The sequence below is a fragment of the Haematobia irritans genome, chromosome 2 (genome assembly GCF_050003625.1).
Source record: "Haematobia irritans isolate KBUSLIRL chromosome 2, ASM5000362v1, whole genome shotgun sequence".
NCBI classification, from domain to species: Eukaryota; Metazoa; Arthropoda; class Insecta; order Diptera; family Muscidae; genus Haematobia; species Haematobia irritans.
Window position 1 is genome coordinate 72,545,553 of NC_134398.1, and position 20,133 is coordinate 72,565,685.

Consider the following 20,133-nt stretch of genomic DNA (forward strand, 5'->3'; position numbering starts at 1 on the left):
TTGAAATTATTTGCGTTAAATTGTCAAATTTCAAACTTGAGAATAAATCGCTTATTTTAACATCTTTTTATAGATCTCAGACATGTAGAGTTTCGAATTTCATTAATTTGTTTGATCAAATTTTGAGTAAGTTTGCGCGGAATGCTCTTATAATTGTTGGTGATGCAAATATTGATCTAAATCACGATGGATGCAGTATTAATTATCGTTCTATGTTTCAAAACTATGATTGTGACGCAGTACGTAACATGATTTCGAGGCCAGAATCGGGCAAGTGTATTGATCACATTTTTAGTAATAATTTGGATAAAATTTCCGTGGATTCAATTGAATGTGCAATTTCAGATCATAACTTGCTTTGGTGTAAAGTTATGCAAAGAATTAATAATAAATAATAATAAATATATTGAGACAAGTAAAAGTTTCTGCGATTACATTAAGGCGCGAAATATCTTGGGAGAAAATTTGCCAGATACTGTGTTACCTTATACTGCCACGGGTTTGACGAATGCGGTAGTATCTAGTATAGAGTATGCTGCTCAGAAATCTACATATTCCATTAGAAATAGAAAAGAGGTTCGGTTTGCTCTTGCTCCTTGGATCAACTTTGATTTGAGAAGTTTAATCTTGTACAAGGAGAAACTATTACGAAGAAGGCGTAAATCTAGGGCCAATGAAGTTCTGAATTCGCAACTCAAAGGGTTAAGTAAGGTTATAAAATTTGCTTCAAGAGTTTGTAGAAGTAATTACTATGAGAATAGTTTACAAAAAGTTGGTCTTGATGCTAGAAAATCATGGAGTTTTATAAATAGTACATTGGGTAGAAAGAAAGAAAGGAAAATTAATCTGTGTAATGTAGAAAGAGAACCTATAATCAGGGATCAGGAGAAAGTAGATACATTTAATGATTACTTTATATCCTCTATACATGAACTAAAGGAACAAATTGAAGTTCCATCAGATGATTCGATAGATTTTTTTAATACATCTGTTGTTCCGATTAATAGATTTCGGATTAAGGATATCGAATTGCAGCACGTAAGAGATGTTATTATGGCCATGAGAGTAGATAAGTCAGCTGGTAGTGATAATATATCTCCCAGGTTTATTTTGGAATGTGTAGATCAAATTGCACCATTCTTAATGGAAATATTTAATAAGATGTTGGCTTCATCCGAATATCCTAATATACTCAAAGTCCACAAAATTGTTCCCATACCTAAAACGATAAATTCATCGTTTAAGGAGAATTATAGGCCTATATCGATATTGTCTGCTGTTGATAAGGTTCTGGAAAGAATTTTATATGAAAGGCTCTCCAGCTACTTCGAGGAGAATCGATTACTCTATGATTTCCAGTTTGGATTTAGGAAAGGATGTGGGACGGAGGATGCAGTTTTAAATGTAGTGCATCATATATGTGAAGGGTTAGATAAAGGATTCAGTGGGGTAGCAGGAATGTTCTATGATTTCGCAAAAGCCTTCGATATGGTGGATCATCAGATTTTGCTTGAGAAGATGAATTGGTATGGGATTGGTGGACTTGAGTTAGAACTATTTCGTGATTATTTTAAAGATAGAATGCAGTTTGTTCAGATTAACGGGAAGAAAAGTTTTTTGGGTGCAGTTAAATTCGGTGTGCCACAGGGTAGTGGACTAGGTCCATTGCTGTTTTCGATTTATTTGAACGATTTAGCAAACATTCGATTTGATGGAAAACTTTTTATGTTTGCTGATGATATATGTATATTTTATCCATATAGGTATGATATGGCTTTAAGGTGTAGTATTGAAAGAGATGCTGCGATACTGTTTGAATATGCCAGATTAAATCGTTTAATTCTTAATGCAGACAACATTGTTGTCAACATTGTTACATTGTTGTCAACATTGTTACATTGTTGGACGTGTTTTCAAGTTGCTCCAATTAAAATTAAATTTCATTGTGAATATCTCGCTTAACTTGTGCTAAAACCGGTGCTTAACGTGATCTAAAGCTTTTGCATTCTGTTCGACATATTTCGTTTGAGCTGTTTTGTGTTGAAAGCTGTATTTTTATAAAGTTTTATAAAACTGCAAACCATCGAAAGCAATACAAATATTTCAGTTTTTGTTGGCGCTTTGACCTGTATTAAATTTCACTTTTGATTTCAAGTCTGAATCGTCTATTTATTCATTGCGAAATTGTTGGAAATATATTTGCATCCACATTCTTGTCTTTGACATATTAAGAAAAATTGAAAAATGGCTTGCCCTATACCATCGTGTCGTATCACTAAATTGGATGAACAAATGATTTCGTGCTGGATTTGTTCAACAAGTTATCATTCAAAATGTGCGCAATTAGCAGCACGCACAATTGACAACTTACGTGAAGATAAGGGTCTGCGGTGGTGCTGTGAAAAGTGCAAACATATTGATGGCGAGTTTTTTACCTTTTTTAAAAACTGTAGAGCCAGACTCGATGATATTTCGAGGGATTTTGATTTGATCTCAGATCGCTTTAAAAAATATAAGAATATTCTTGATAATTCTTCAAACTTGGACATAGTGTTACAATCACCAACTGAAAATTCCAGAAAAAGGAAGAAATCTAAATCTAACAAGAATTCGTCTAACAATGAGATTGAAACAATTTCTCCGACACTAGTTAACACCAATAATAATATTCAGGATTCAGAGACTGTTGTCATTCCTACTAACAACGCTGAAACTGCACCTTTACCTATTCCACCTATTATTATTACCCCGTCGCATTCGAATTCACTGAACACTGGAACAGTAGTGGCACCAGCTACTGTGTTAACTGATACTAATGTATTCTTTTCTCCTTTTAATACACCTACAAATCAATCGCCTGCTGGTTCAACTCCAAAACCTTTAAGGGTCTTACCCCCAATGAAAACCATTTTTGCTGCCCGTTTTGCTCCAGAAACAACTGAGGATGATATTCATTTCTACATAAAATCAAAACTGAATGCAAATGTAGACATTAAGGTATCTAAACTGCAATTTGTAGAGAGGAGGAACAAGTCGTCATTCAAAATTTTCGTACCTGAGGACATTTTTGACACAGTGGTCAATCCGGAATTTTGGCCTTACAGAGCTGTGGTGCATGAACTTGTTTTTAGAGATAGAGTTGCCCGTTTACCTGCACGTCCCGTTGAGCAATCAAAAAACTGAATAAAACCCTGTCTGATACGAATTTTACTTTAGTTTATCAGAATGTTAGGGGACTTAACACAAAATTATGCAACCTATATACGGATAGCTTTAGCTTTGATTATGATTTGATTATATTTACTGAAACCTGGCTTCAAAGTAATATCTTAAATACTGAAATCTTATGCGACAAGTACCAAATTTATAGATGTGACCGCACAACTGGTTTGAAGAAATCTGGTGGCGGCGTCCTAATTGCTGTTTCTTCGAAATTTGCTTCATCAAAAATTGATATTCCAAATGAACTTCAAATTGAATATATAGGAGTGAAAATAAGGTGCGGCCATAATTCATTGTTTGTGACTTGCTCCTATATTCCTCCTGGTTCTTGTAACGATGTTTATAATGCTCATTTGACTGCTATCCAATCGGTCCTATCTACTGCGAAAAACTGAACTCATTACTATTAAATGTGGATTGGAATAAAATCTTACCAGCGAGAAATCTTGATGAATCAATAAATACATTTTATGAAACTTTGAATTCATTCATAGCCCAATCTGTTCCATTAATTCGAATAACTTCTCACACTGGTCCACCTTGGAATGACAGTAAATTACGTAACTTGAAGAATAGAAAGAATAAACTTTATAAAAAGTATAAAAAATCTGGATCTGTGGCTGACTATGCAAACTACTCAATTGCTCGTTCAGAATACAACCTGTGGAATAAACAATCCTATAACAATTATTTATCGAAAATTAAAAATGAACTGAAGCTTAATCCAAAGTCATTTTACATATTTGTTAATTCTAAACGTCAATCAAATGTGTATCCAAGAACCCTTCACTATGGTGCTGTTGAAGGGGATGATAATGAATCTATATGTAATTTGTTTTCAAAGTTCTTTGCAACAACTTACTGCCATAAGGATTTCAAGCAATCTGATGCGTACCCATATAAGATACAGGAATATTCGACATTCACTACTCCATTTATTTCTCCTGATATTGTGATGAGTTATATGGAAAAGATAAAATGTTCATATCGCCCGGGCCCTGATGGGATTCCCAGTAACATCCTCAAATATTGTGCTCATTCTCTTTCGACTGCTCTTTCATTTCTGTTTAATGAATCTTTGCGCACAGGTCACTTTCCTACGTTGTGGAAGAATTCATTTATCATTCCGCTATTTAAAAATGGAAGCAAGTCAGATATTACGAATTATAGAGGCATTGCTAAATTAAGTGCTATTCCAAAACTGTTGGAGAAAATTATTTCTGATAGTTTGAATCATCAAGTCTCCTCTCTTCTATCGCCTAAACAACACGGCTTCCGTAAATCTTGTTCGACCATAACAAATATCTTGGAATTGACTACAATGGTTAATGAAGGCTTTAGAGATCGTTTACAGACTGATGTCATTTATACTGATTTTAGTAAGGCGTTTGACAAAGTAAACCATTCACTTTTACTGTACAAACTGCATCGCATGGGCTTCAGTGAATTAATGGTATCCTGGTTTGAAAGTTATCTAAAGAATCGTACACAATTGGTAGTATTTGATAACATTATTTCAAAATCAATACATGTGCCTTCTGGTGTTCCACAAGGCAGTCATCTTGGCCCTCTATTGTTCTGCTTATTTATAAATGACCTTCCATCAGCCATTAAATATGGTTACACTCTCATGTATGCTGACGATGTTAAAATTATAAAGGTTATTCGGAATAGTGATGACCAATCCTTACTCCAATCTGATCTGAATAGCATGTACAGATGGTGCTCATCAAATATGATGGAACTGAACATAAGGAAATGCAAGCATATCTCTTTTTATAGATTAAATTATATCGACACGAATTATAACTTGAATGGCACAACGCTTGAAACTGTTGAATCCTTTAAAGATCTTGGAATACTTTTGGATCGCATGCTAAATTTTAGATCTCACATTTCTATGACTGTAAATAAGGCCTATGGATCATTTGGATTTGTCAAGCGCTAGAGTAAGGAATTTTCTGACCCATTTGTTACAAGAAACTTATATACTTCACTTGTGCGTCCTATCCTGGAATATGGATCTGTAATTTGGGACCCACAGTACCAAATTCATTGCAATCGTATTGAATCTGTTCAGAAACAATTTTTACTGTTTTGTTTACGTCGGAATAACTGGACACCTCAAACCTTGCCGTCTTACAAAGAAAGAGTATCGCTCATCAAATTACCTACACTGAAAAGTAGACGTACCATGCTGAATATCTGTTTTATGGTTGATTTAATTAACGGAAGATTTAAATCTGACTTCCTTATTAACAGCATATCATTCAATGTACCCTTTAGACCTACCCGCAACTTTGAACTGCTCCACATTGAATACTTTCGAACGAACTTTGAAAACAACGATCCACTTCGCCGTCTTTGTAAAGAATTCAATAAATTTTATTATTATCTTGATTTGTCAGAAGAGAAATACAATGTAAAGAAAAAGATAACATTATTATTAAATACTTGATATATTAACAAACAATATGTATATAATATAATATATTACTGTTAGTCTGTAAGGGTTTAATCCATAGATGAAAATAATAATAAAAAAAAAAAGACAAAAATGGTAAGATTTCGTCCCCATTCTGTAGCTCTGAATCGGGAGTTTAGTGTTTCGGTAAACGGAAAGTCGATTGAGGAGTCCAGTTATGTTAAGTATTTAGGTGTTTTGCTTCAAGGTAATATGGCATGGGATTTGCATGTAAGCGAATTAAAAAAGAAAGTGGCTCCAGCCGTTGGAATTTTATATAAATTGAGATGGAAGCTAGACGAAAGATGTAAATTATTGATATTTAATGCCTTAATACAATCGCATCTAAATTATTTGACAATAGCCTATGGACACAATAAGAGTAGTAATTATTTGAAATCCCTGCAAAGTTTTCAAAATAGAGCTTTGAAAAGTGTTTATAACTTACCTAACAACTTTTCAAGTAACGTTTTATATAGAACTATAGCGGAAAATACGCTTCCTATTCATGGTATTTATCAATATCAAGTGCTGCTTTTTGTGTATAAATGTTTACATGACATTGGTCACAACACCATGAAATTTGATCTAATTCAGTCTCATTTTAAAACGAGGAATCAAGGAAATATTAAGTACCGCGCTGTAGACTGGAAAAGTGTAGACAAAGGATTGATTATTCAGGAGGGTTAATATACAATGAGTTACCACAAAATATAAAAACCATTTCATGTATTGCAAGATATAAGTTGGCTTGTAAAGAGTTTATAAGACAAAAATTTTAAAAAAGGAGATTAATTATATAATTATAAACACACAAATTTCATACATTGAATAATAATAATAATTATCTATTCATAATTTTTATAAATTATATCCAAAAATAATTTGTTATGTATTTCTATTAATTATTGTTGCCAATTTCCTCTAAAATGCCTCTTGGCGCTGAGGACCAATTTTATATGAATGTAAATAATGAATTATACTAAATAAACACATAATAAAAAAATAAAAATAAAAAAAAAGTTTTTATCGGTCCATTTGGTAATGCCTCCATATAGACCGATTTCACTTCTTGAGGGTATAGAAGGCGCACAGATCATGAAAATTGCTTGAAACTCAATGCAAAATTTCCAGATTTTACTTCTCGGGTGAAAATCTACAGATTTAAGATTTCACATCAAGACATTATTTCATAATTTTCTTGCACACTTACAAGAGATGTTAATGATTCTTCTAAAACTCAAACAAAAATGGTTCTTATAAATCCAGAATCTGATGTAGTCTTCATAGGTAAAATCTTTATATGTATCTTCGAGAAGTGTACTGGTTGAACTGCTCAAACCCCCCCTGAAATTTCAAAGGAAACCCTAATATTTGATTCATGGTGGTGGATATTTAAGATTCGGCCCGGCAGAACTTACTGCTGTATATACTTGTTACTTTTAAGGCCGGTATTAAGTTGGCATTATCGCTCTAAAATGACCCTGTTTTGCCTTTTACTTTTCTTTAATAATTCATTTTAAAGAAAATAAACTTCAATTGTTTTAGCTGCAAAACTCGAACTTAATTCTCGCTTTTATGTTTGAAGGTGTCTGTCAACTCCTCTAGGACTACTCATTAATAAAGAGCAACTAGACTTTGTTTTTATACATTTTACTGTTTAATTTTTCACTATGTCCTCCTTTTTTCATTTTACTGTCCCAACTCTAAAAAGAGTATAGTGCTACTTCGTTATTTTTATGAAGATCCCTTTGTAACTTTTGTATATTTTCCACTTTTTTTTATTTCCTTTGCCTGACTTACTCCTCGTACGTTCCGATTTCTTTTAACGAACCAAGAAAAAACTTATGCCCATAATGCCAAAATGATAAACAAAACACATGTCCACACATACATAAAATGCTGCCCTCAAGGCGAAAACACATGCTGTTTTTTCTCAAATGTCTAATCTCTTGGTTCCGAATGTATATTCTCGTTACCCCGAATAATCATTCTACTATTCAAATTAAATAATATTTAGACTTAAGCATATCAAATTTTTGGCCTTATCATAGAGCAGTTTTCAGAAACAACATACAAGCGGTTTCACAGAAATTGCTCTCTTTTGATTCCCTGGCTGTGTTATGTTGATATCTTACGTCAGTGTTGCCAGGTTGGGGGTTTTCCACCCAAAATTTAGGGGTTTTTACACGTTTAGGGGTATTTTGAGGGGTAACATTTATTTGGGGGGATTTTTGGGGGTAAAAAAATATCGTTGATCTTATAAAGTGGAGCAATTCTCAACAAAATTTGGAGCAATTCTGGCATGAATATTGAGAAAAAAATAAAGGAAGTCAACCAATGTTCCTAAATACAAGCAAGTATGCAATGACATTCTTTTTTAAACGCATCTGTTGAAGGGGCATTTTTAATATTTGATACAATTAAAAACAAGGTTAGGTTAGGTTAGGTTAGGTGGCAGCCCGATGTATCAGGCTCACTTAGACTATTCAGTCCATTGTGATACCACACTGGTGAACTTCTCTCGTTTCACTGCCAGATTCCATGTTAAGCTCAATCTAAAGGGACCTTTTTATAGCCGAGTCCGAACGGCGTTCCACATTGCAGTGCAACCACCTAGAGAAGCTTTAAAACCCTCAGAAATGTCATCAGCATTACTGAGGTGGGATAATCCACCGCTGAAAAACTTTTTGGTGTTCGGTCGAAGCAGGAATAGAACCGGACTTTGTGACAAGTGGTGTAATGATTTTATCTAATGATTTTTATTTACTTCAAAAGAAATTTTTTAGCATAAAAAAAACATATTTTGTCTAAAATTTTGTTCCTCAGAAAAAATCTTCTTTCAGTTTATATATTTGTGTTAAATTTAATTTTTAAGTGTATCACTACAGGATTTTTAACGGAATGTTGGGCCTCTTTTTGTATTAATTACATACTTAAAATTTTTGAAAAAAGTTTAGACCAATTTAGGCGTTTTTTTCTTAAGATTTGGGGGGGGGGGAAGAATCAAAAATAACCTGGCAACACTGTCTTACGTCAACCCTCTCGGTTCTCATCCGTATTTCTTTCTCTATACTCTCTCTGTCGCTCTCTGAGCAAAATATCACAACATATATATGTTGTGATATTTAATGTAAATCGAAGTTTGATGGAACACAAAATTTGACGACGTAAATCGAAATAACGTAAACCGAGACGACGTAAAACGAGGGATTACTGTATTCTAACATATTAACACATGTATGTGTCTCAAACATTTAGTGTTTGTGCCCGAAACACATTTTTGTTTCTATCGGAACATATGAAAAACAAAGTTTTCTAACAGTTTACATAAAATGCTGCTCTCCAGGCAAATACACATGCTGTTTATTTCAAATGTCTATTCTCTTAGTTTCGAACGTCTTTTCTCTTTACTCCGAATACTCATTTTAATATTCAAATTAAAAAATATTTGGACTTAAGCATATCAAATTTTTGGCGAAGCCTTATTAACATGTCAAGGGCATAGCCAAAACAAATAAACACATAAAACAGTTTTCCGAAACAACATATAAGCAGTTTCACAGAAATTGCTCTCTTTTTATTCTCTCGCTGTGTTATGTTGATATCTTTCGAAAACATCTCTTTTTCTTTCTCTATACTCTCTCTCTCTCTCTCTCTGTCGCTCTGTCTCTGTCGAAATTTGTAAATTTATATATGTTTACATATATATTATTTTTATGAAACATTCATGTCCCAAACATAACATATTCTAACATATTAACATATGTGCCCCAACTATTTAATGCTAGTTTAGGAACATTACATTTTTGCACTTAAATATAGTGTGTTTAAAAACTTCTGCCCGAAACACATTTTCTAACAGTGTATAAATATTTTACTTTTCTCCAAACTTTAGTTGTCTGTTACTTCTGATATTCGCTATAACACGTTGACCTATTTGCCTGTCAATGACAATCTAACTAATGTAGAGTCTATGAAGAGTGTCTCTTTAACAGCTTATTTTTGATTCAGTTTTTAAAACAAACCTTCGTTTATTCAAAATTTTCCTCAGTATATACATATAATTCACATCTATGGTGAACGATATAGTAGTTTTCGCCAAGCAGAACTTATTGCCGTTCTTAATTATTATTAGTTACTTTGTATAACTAAAAGTAATTAACATACGGAGAAATTAGATAATTGATATAAATATTATTCGAAATCTTAATCACCAACTGTCAACAGTGAATAACTGTCTTATATTTATCCATTCTGTTTTACCTAACATATTTTTGCTAATTTTTTAACTCGATATGAAAGCCATTGACGTTTGAAATAATTTTTAGTTCACACAGTTTGCATAAATCACTCCCGAAAATGAAATAAAACATTTCAACTAAGAATAGTGTATATTTTTTTTTTTTGTTATAAAAAACAATTAAATTTTATTATATATTATATATCATTGCTGAGTTAAACTACTAAATTGAAAGTATATCCTCAATGAAAAGAGAGCTCCCTAAAAATGTTTGGATACCAAACTTGTGTTCCATTTAACGGAAGTACCCCATTTTCGCTTTTTTTGCATTGCCTCAGATGTTATGCCTCATTTTAATGATACTATTTGTTATTTTCTTTTATTTCAATTTAAGTATAATCTAGGGAACTAAAGCCAAATGAAGTCTATTACAGTTCATGGAATTATTATCATGTTTTGAGAAAGTTTCCTTGACTTAATTATTTTTTGGCGTACGTAACGTACGTCAATGAACTCAAAAAGGTGGTCAAAATTATGCACAATTGAAGCAAAAAGATTTAATATATTCGTTTATCCCTCAAAATAGTTAAGAATTTTTCAATTTCACCACAAATGCTTCCATCTTGGACTACATAAACTACATACTAAAGAAATTTTGCAATTCTACTCCAATTTTTTTCCTTAAAACTACGAAAATTTCTTTATCAAGTGAAAAAAAAACATATTTATGTCTAATCGATTTTCTTGAATTTATAGTTGAATATTTACTTATTTTTGTGATATCGGCATTTGTAATACATTTTAGTTAAAATTTTCCTTCCTCACTAAAAAATATTATACCTTTATTTTAGGATGTGCAATTTACACAATATTAGGGACATTTTTTTTAATAAAGAATTTTAAATTAAAATAATGTTTACAATTTTTGCTTCAAAACATTTTTTATTAAAATTACGACAAAAATTTTTGAAGTTAAAGTCGTATGTCTTTGAACTAAGACTTAGTAAAGAAAAACATTTACTTAGTAAAGAAAATCATTTCTGATTTAATGCAATTGTCCGTAAATTAGCTGAAATTTTGAAACTTTAGGTTTAAGATAAAAACTCTTCAAATATAGGATAAGACATATTTTGAGGAAATTGTATCTTCAGTTTACACAAAATTAAAAATGCGTTACACAAATTAAGTTATTCGACTTAAAAAGGATATCTTTAAATGACAGAATTTTTTGAGAAACTTGGCTTTAATGATTCTGAAAAATAAATGAAATCATGGATTTTTTTATTATAACCGCATGTATCCACATACAAATTTTCTTTCCCATAATATAAATAATGAGAAAATGTATACAAGGGAATGGCGGATTTTTCCGATTTTCTTAACCCTTTCGACCCCGAATTTTTATAGGTATCGCTTTTTTTTTTTTTACTTTTAATCATATTGAAGTCATTTAGGCGGTAGAGAATGTTGCCTGCGGGCAACTTTGGGCAATTGTGACTACAAAATAGTTTGTTTTGTAATGATAGATGTATTACTTTCTCGTGACTCACGCTATTGAAATCTTAAGCGTGATTAAATAAGTAAAAGTGAATAAAATCGGTGAGCTTGAATTTAATCGTGAACGAGAATTTGTTCGTGATTGTGACTTTTTGTGTTTCTGTTTTACCGTGAGTGTGAATTTTATCGTGAACATGAATTTTATCGTGAAAGTGAATTTTATCTTGAGCGTGAGTTGGATCGTGAACGTGAATTTTTATCGAGAGCGTGATTTCGGAGAAATTTTACTCAATTACAATCACGAACACAATTTGATTTTTACTCACGCGCCACACATCTTTGTTTAGTCTAGTTCACGCACATTCACGAGATTTCGTTTAAATTTCACTCACGGCTTCGCGTGAATCACGCGTGACTCACGAAAATGATTGTTTTCGATTTGAACCCATGTCAATTTAACTGGCGGTGTAAAAAACCAAAGTATAATAATGCGTCAATATTCGTACGTGGCTTCCTCCCTTTTTACGATTCCTACCAAATTCCCTCCAGCACTGCAGATATGTTTTCCACATCATCGCCGCATTTCTCGTCACTGGGACATCCCAATCGAAGTTCAAAATTTGTTCAAAATCATTGTTTTTCAAACCTTTTTTTCTCTAGGTCTTATGTCCAAAAATATGTAATTTTACTATCACAATTGCCCAAAGTTGCCCACAGGCAACTTTTCAATTTTAAACATTTCTCATCTGTTGTTTTTTTGCATTTCTAAGATTTAACATGTACTACAACAGATTTAATAAAAACGTTCAACATTTTAGTTGCAATTTTTGAAAAAAGTCACATGTATAAAAACCTCTTTTTAAATTCGTAAATATTTTTTTCTTGAGACATGTGCTTATTAATGAACAATATTTGCTGATTGACAACCAAATTAGCTGAGTTTTCATTCAACTTGTAGAAATTACTTGTAGGTACTGTTACAGTTTTATGAACAAAAACAACGCTGACAGTGAGTCTCAAAACACAAAAAGTTGCCCACAGGCAACTTTAGAGTCGAAAGGGTTAAACATGTTAAGAACAGATAATGTGCTTAAAAAGAAATGTTTGTCGAACAACTACAAATTTTTGCTGGTGTCATTTATTTCTGGAAAATTAATTCCTGGAAGTGCGATATTAGTTATAAAATCTTAATTATTAAATAATTCTAAACTACTAACAATATATATTTTTTCCAATGTACTATTTGTTATTGTAACATACTGGCGAATTAACCCCTTTATTCAATATAAGAAACTCGGAATAATTTTATAGATTTAGAATCTTTGCAATTATTTTGATTAGATAACACCAGCATGTATATGGTGTTTTTGGACTAATTTTTGTGTTAAATTATAAATAGATATCACTAAAGTTTAAATTAACTTTTGCTATAGTCAAACCAAACAGTTGTGTTATAGACGGCTCAAATAATTTCGTAATGATTTCGCATGTTTGCCGTGCGCATACATTGCATTCAATTGAGAATATGATTCATTTATGACGATTTCGATTCTAATAGAATTGGATTTTGGATGCAGAATCCCTCACAATAATATGCATTAACTATAGATTTGAAATGACACTATCATTTAGGCGGAAATACAATAAGGACAAAAATTTGTGTAACACTAGACTTACGTATTTTTGGAGAAATGAAATCGCTTAAAGTTTTTCTTTGGGGAACTAGAATTGCCATACAAATAAGTCAATTCGGAATAAAATACATTTTTATACCCACCACCATAGAATGGTGACGGGGGTATAATAAGTTTGTCATTCCGTTTGTAACACATCGAAATATCGATTTCCGACTATATAAAGTATATATATTCTTGATCAGGGAGAAATTCTAAGACGATATAACGATGTCCGTCTGTCCGTCTGTCTGTCTGTCTGTCTGTCTGTTGTAATCACGCTACAGTCTTCAATAATGAAGCAATCGTGCTGAAATTTTGCACAAACTCGTCTTTTGTCTGCAGGCAGGTCAAGTTCGAAGATGGGCTATATCGGTCCAGGTTTTGATATAGTCCCCATATAAACCGACCCCACGATTTGGGGTCTTGGGCTTATAGAAATCGTAGTTTTTATCCAATTTGCCTGAAATTTGAAATCTGGAGGTATTTTATGACCATAAAGAGGTGTGTCAAAAATGGTGAGTATCGGTCCATATTTTGATATAGCTCACATATAGACCGATCTCCCGATTTTACTTCTTGGGCTTATAGAAACCGCAGTTTTTATTCAATTTACCTAAAATTGGAAATCTAGAGGTATTATAGGACCACAAATACGTGTGCCAAAAATTGTGAGTATCGGTCCATGTGTTGGTATGGTCCCCATATAAAACGACCTCCCGATTTGGGGTCTTGGGCTTATAGAAATCGTAGTTTTTATCCAATTTGTCTGAAATTGGAAATCTACAGGTATTTTAGGACCATAAAGAGATGTGCCGAAAATGGTGAGTATCGGTCTATATTTTGGTATAGCCCCCATATAGACCGATTTCCCGATTTTATTTCTTGGGCTTCTAGAATCCGAAGTTTTTAAGCTATTTGCCTGAAATTCGAAATCTAGAGGTATTGTAGGACCGCAAATACGTGTGCCAAAAATTGTGAGTATCGGTCCATATTTTGGTATAGCCCCCATATAGACCGATCTCCCGATTTTACTTCTTGGGCTTATAGAAACCGCAGTTTTTATTCAATTTACCTGAAATTGGAAATCTAGAGGTATTGTAGGACCACAAATACGTGTGCCAAAAATTGTGAGTATCGGTCCATGTTTTGGTATGGACCCCATATAAAACGACCTCCCGATTTGGGGTCTTGCGCTTATATAAACCGTAGTTTTTATCCAATTTGTCTGAAATTGGAAATCTAGAGGTATTTTAGGACCATAAAGAGATGTGCCGAAAATGGTGAGTATTGGTCCATATTTTGGTACAGCCGCCATAAGAACGATCTCCCGATTTAACTCCTTGGGTTTCTAGAAACCGTAGTTTTTATCTGATTTGCCTGAAATTGTAAATATTCTGGTATTTTAGGCTCACAAAAACGTGTATCGGATTAAGTTTTTATCGGTCCTTTTGGTAATACCTCCACATAGACCGACTTCACTTCTTGAGGGTGTAGAAGGCGCACTGATCATGAAAATTGCTTGAAACTCAATGTAAAATTTCCAGATTTTACTTCTACAAATTTAAGATTTCAAATCAAGGCGTTATTTTATAATTTTCTTGCACACTTACAAGAGATGTTAATGATTCCTGTAAAACTCAAACAAAAATGGTTCTTATAAATCCAGAATCTGATATAGTCCTGATAGGTGAAATCTTTAAATTTATCTTCGGGAAGTGTCCTCAAGCCCTCCTGAAATTTCAAAGGAAACCCTGATATTTGGTTCATGGTGGTGGGTATTTAAGATTCGGCCCGGCCGAACTTAGTGCTGTATATACTTGTTAGTTTTCATTTCTTTATTTTTTTTTTCAAAAAAAAAAAGGAAAAACAAAATAAATTAAAGACAAATCAAAAACTATGTTTTTCACACAAGAACAGGCGTCATCTACGGCGTGCAGGCAAACAACAGAGAATTGAGACGCCTATACCTTCCTTTTTCTGTGGACAAACACTGTTTGCCAACTTCAATTAGCAAGCCAAATATCTGATGTACAATCACCTCCGGGATAACGCATTTCATGCGGCAGAGTTGGACCGTAGGGTTCTTTTCCGAAATCCACCAAGAAGTCTTTATTCAGCTTCATACCTCCATTTTCAACATCAATATCGATAAGGCAAATGTGTCCACCCTTCTCTACCATTTTGGGATACATCTGCAAATTGAATTGGGTTATTTTCACTAATACTAATTGTTCCTTACGTCATACAAACCAGTTTATCCCACGGAGAAAACAATGACGAAGATACATACAAACGTTTTCCATCTAACGATAATTGCATCATCTGAGGTCCACCTTCCAATCGTCGCCCCTTGATAACACATGGGTCTGGTCGAACCTTAATCAAACATACAAAACAAAAGGTTACAAGACAATCTATTCACTCGCCAAATATAATTAACTCACTTTCAATTCTTTATCCTCCAGAACTTGGACATCAGCAAGGTCATTGCAAATTGATCCACCCAAAAATATTTGCCCAACCAATTTGGGATTTTCGGGATCTGTAATATCGTATTGACGCAAGTCTCCGTGACGCCACAAGTTTATATAGAGGAATCGATCGTCCAAGGAAAGAATTATGTCGGAAACCATACCGCCTATATGCTGTGGGTCGTTGTCGCCAAATTTGACCAATTTCGATGGCACATCAATGACTTTCTTACAGGTAAATTCATCACTATCCGATTTCTTTTTAAAGTAAAACACCTTGGCATTCAGACAACAGCCCACAAAGCCTTCAGCTCTTTTGGGATCATGCATAAATCTGATTTCCAATGGAGTAAAACCATCTAAGCCCAAATCGATTGTCTGATAAAGAGTATGAGTGGACCATTTGAAAAAGTTTATGCGACATCCATACTGGGTAAGATCTTTTAAATCATCGTCTTCCCAACCACTGTAAGATATTAACGAAGTGATATAATGGTGAGCAATACGAATTTGAACTATGAAATTGAATTTATTACCGGCGGAATTTTTTTGGTGCACCCCATTCTGATGAGACCATTACGTCAAAGTAGGGTTGATACCAAAAATCATAGCCGCAATAAGGTTTCTTATCGCCTCTGATCCATGTTCCCAAGCAATTGAATTCGGAATCGAACAGGATGAAATCACATTTAGCATTGCCCTCAGCATCTCCCATTATGGAAATCATAATGTTGCCATCGGCCAGACAATGTGTCGTATGAGGAGCTGTCACATTATGATTTTTTAAAACACTACCATCCACTATTTTGCAAATCTCCGGTTTACGTGGATCAGTGGCTACATCCAGAACGTAGATAAAGTCCGAATTGAGAGCTGGCAAAACAAGTTTATCTCTTTTCGGTATACGCTTAGCATTCTTATCGACATAATAACAACTCGAACAAGCATTCCAACCCGAATGGTGTAATTCGTTGCCAGTACGGTTTGTGAAAGTGCGATGGATAATCTATAACCAAATTAGAGCCACAAAAAAATTATAACAACCAAAATATTATCTACACACATACGTGTACATGTGTGTGTTTGTGTGAACAAACCTGAGAATAAGTCGGACTCTCGGGGTCAACATCGATTGTTGATAAATAGTCACCATGAGGTTCATCTAAGTTTGGTTGGATTGTTACCGTATACAGAAGTTTCTCTCGGGGTCCATTTTTCATGGCATCCAAAGGGGTAGGGTAACCTGGACCATGGCAACATTCTACAATAAAAAAAACCAAAACGATTCGTTTGTATCTAATTCTAAAAACAATATGCTAAACAACAAGTTCACAAATCCATGTCTTGAATATTAACACGTAAATCTTACGCTTGCTATCCATTGTTTATTTTCCGATAGAACGTCCTCTCCAAGCAGCTAATTGAATTGCACTTGATCAGAGAAGAAACTCAAATTTGTTGATCGGCATTTTTTCATTTCATTTGTTATCTTCGTCTTCAACGCCAGCCAAGTGAGAGTCGAAGAGAATTGAATTGAACAAATAACCAATTAATGGCAATTCCATTTCATTTGTTATCTTCTTTTCTGGTACGATTCGAAGAGAGCCGTAATCGTAAGACCATAAAGAGAGAATAATTAAAGAGAATTCTAATGTAAAATTCAAAACAGAACAACTAATTGTATCTATCCATATAGTATTTATATAAAACCCGAACTATGTTATATTTGTCTATTTGATAGTTCGTTTGTTTGTATGTTCCGGGTAAAGCTCAATACTGTATTCGCCTTTCGCGTTGAAATTCGCAGTTACTTTATTAAAATAGTTCAATATAAAACAGATAAATTAACTCAATTGATGCGCAGTTTCTTGCTCCTGTTGATTTCGGCAATCCTTTACAGTAATATGTTTGTTTTGATTTATAATATTAATTATATAAGGAAAATACATTTTTATTTGTTTGAACGATGTGATTTTCGTAGAAATTATGTAGAATGCATTCCATATATTAGTTAACATTTTTCTATATTTATGTAAACTATACTACAGAATTGATTTTATTGAACTTTTTCATACGTTTGGCCTTGAAATATTAGTTTATTATCCCACTACTTCAAATTTCCATGTAATGTTGTCAACTGTAAAAAATGTATTTTTTTCTTCTCCTTGTACCTCCCAGTTTCAATAAGTTTCTGCCTAACGAATTTGTCCTCCTTTTACAATTTCAAAATACAAATATAAAAAATCATAAACCAATTTTTTCACAAAAGGTTAGCGTCACTGAATGTTACCTGATAACTCAAGATGAAGACGAATTAAGGGGTTGTTATTATGTTGGTGTTTTCTTTCTTTATATATGGTGTACATTGGTAGACTTATTGCTTGTTATTTATGCACTCAAAAAAAAGTGAACTCTCTATTTCACTAAAGCCAATTTAACTTTATCTTAGTTCATGGAATTACTATGTTTGGAGAATGTTGCCTTTACTTTAATAATTTTTTGTTTACGTTAGTTAAATTAACTAAAACCGAGGAAAAATATACTCAAATGAAGCATAAAGATTAACTAAATTCGTGTATTCCACAAAATAGTTCAGAATTTCTTTAAATTTGTAAATTTTACCAAAAATGCGTCCATCATGAACTTCGTATGTCACTAAAGACATTTTTGCAATTTTGAACTCCAAGTTTTTCCTTCAAACTACAAAATTTTCTTTAACAAGTGAAAAAACTTAGTTATGTCTAATAAATTTTATTGAATTTGTCGAAAAATATTTACTTATTTTTATTACATCGGCGTGATGCCAACGTTTGTAATACTGTTTAGTTAAAATTTTCTACAAATATTCAAAATTTTCTAAAATTAACCGAAAGTTATCTTCCTGGTGGGTTCACTGTTTTTCCAGTGTGTTCCATAATTTTTAAAAAAAGAACAGAAAAACTTTTCTCACTAATTTAAAACAACAAATAATTTATATATTTTATTTGTTGTTTATTATATTATTTCACTATATTTTTTTAACAATCTCTCCGTATACCATAACAACACGGTTCCAACTCCCAGAAAAATGTTCATCAATTTAGTTTAGCCAATTTATTTCCATTAAGTTAAATTTTTGTTTAAAATAATAAAATTATTTCAGTAAAAAAATCCTAAACTGAAAGCAGTTAGGAATAGTTCATTAACTAGAATAAGGCATGTAATTTTACTAATACTGTTTTCTTCTCTGGGTATAAGAATTTACTACTGAACAAGAAAATTTTATTCACTGATAACAAAGCATTCGTAAAAATAAACAAAATATGAACTACTGCCAATAATTGACAAAATTTTTGAAAAGATTTTATATGTACAAATTACTGAATTTTTAGAGCAATCAGCACAATTATATAAGTATCAATTCGGTTTTAGAAAAGGATCAGGACATCCGATGCTATTGTTAATGTTGTGAATTTGGTGTGTGAAGGTCTTGATAGCGGTTGTGGTGGGGTAGCAGCGATATTTTTTGATCTATCTAAAGCCTTTGATCTTGTTGACCATGATATCCTGGTAAAAAAGCTTCCTTTTTATGGTATTCGAGGAAAGGCATTAGAATTAATCGATAGTTATCTACAAGAAAGGAAACAGTATGTTTATGTGGATGGATGTAAAAGTTCACTGGGATATGCTGGTTATATTGTTTCCCAGGGAAGTGTCCTACGACCATTGCTGTTCTTGTTATATATTAACGACATTGCCAACCTTAAACTTCACGGAAAGTTAATTATGTATGCCGATTATATAAGCTTATTATATACATATAATCATGACTTAATATTGAAGTCTCAAATTGAACAAGATGCTGCAACCATCATGGAGTATATTAGAGTAAATAAACTCGTTATGAACCCTGATAAAACTAAAGCAGTTACTGATAAAACTAAATCAATACGTTTTCGTCCTCACTCATCTGAATGTGATTTCAGAGTTAACATTGGAAGTAAACCTGTACAGGAGCAAAACTCTTTGCTCTTTACCTACAGTCGAATCTTTCATGGAACAAGCATATTCAGCATGTGAAACATAAAATATCTCCAGCAATTGGTCTACTTTATAAATTTAAACATAAATTTGATACACAAACCAAGCTGTTACTTTACCAGAGCCTCATACACAACCATTTTACCTACCTGCCAATAATTTATGGATACAAAAAGACTGTAGAATTTCGCAGCCTTCAACGGTGTCAAAACAGAGCGCTAAAAATTGTTTACAATCTGCCTTTAACGTATTCAACGCTTTCTTTATATAGAGATATATGTCAGCATATCTTACCATTGCATGGCTTGTTCAAAAGTCAATTGCTATTGTTTATGTACAAATCATTACACCATATTAGACATCAACCAATAGAATTCGAAAGAAACCAATCATCTATTAACACTAGAAATTCTTCTAATGGAAGTGTTAAAAGATGTCGACTCGAAATTTCTAAGCAACGTATTGAGTATAATGGCTGCATTGAGTATAATAATTTACCTCGGTCTCTTAAGAACATACCACGAATTTCAAGCTTCAAGA

General features: G+C 32.9%; 2 protein-coding genes across 2 annotated transcripts; one reads left to right on the top strand and one right to left on the bottom strand.

The window, feature by feature from the left end:
* Nucleotides 1–2,244: 2,244 nt before the first annotated feature.
* On the top strand, nt 2,245–3,183 carry LOC142224638 (uncharacterized). Its single transcript, XM_075294419.1, has one exon. It carries the CDS (start codon nt 2,245–2,247, stop codon nt 3,181–3,183), a length of 939 nt encoding a protein of 312 aa, XP_075150534.1.
* An 11,736-nt stretch (nt 3,184–14,919) lies between these two features.
* On the bottom strand, nt 14,920–17,093 carry LOC142225496 (methanethiol oxidase). The gene is made up of 6 exons (XM_075295280.1): nt 16,943–17,093; nt 16,671–16,834; nt 16,110–16,579; nt 15,547–16,039; nt 15,353–15,478; nt 14,920–15,294 (listed from the first exon to the last, which is right to left on the bottom strand). The coding sequence occupies exons 1-6, from the start codon at nt 16,953–16,955 to the stop codon at nt 15,106–15,108; spliced, it is 1,455 nt and encodes a 484-aa protein (XP_075151395.1). The 5' UTR covers nt 16,956–17,093; the 3' UTR covers nt 14,920–15,105.
* Nucleotides 17,094–20,133: the final 3,040 nt, after the last annotated feature.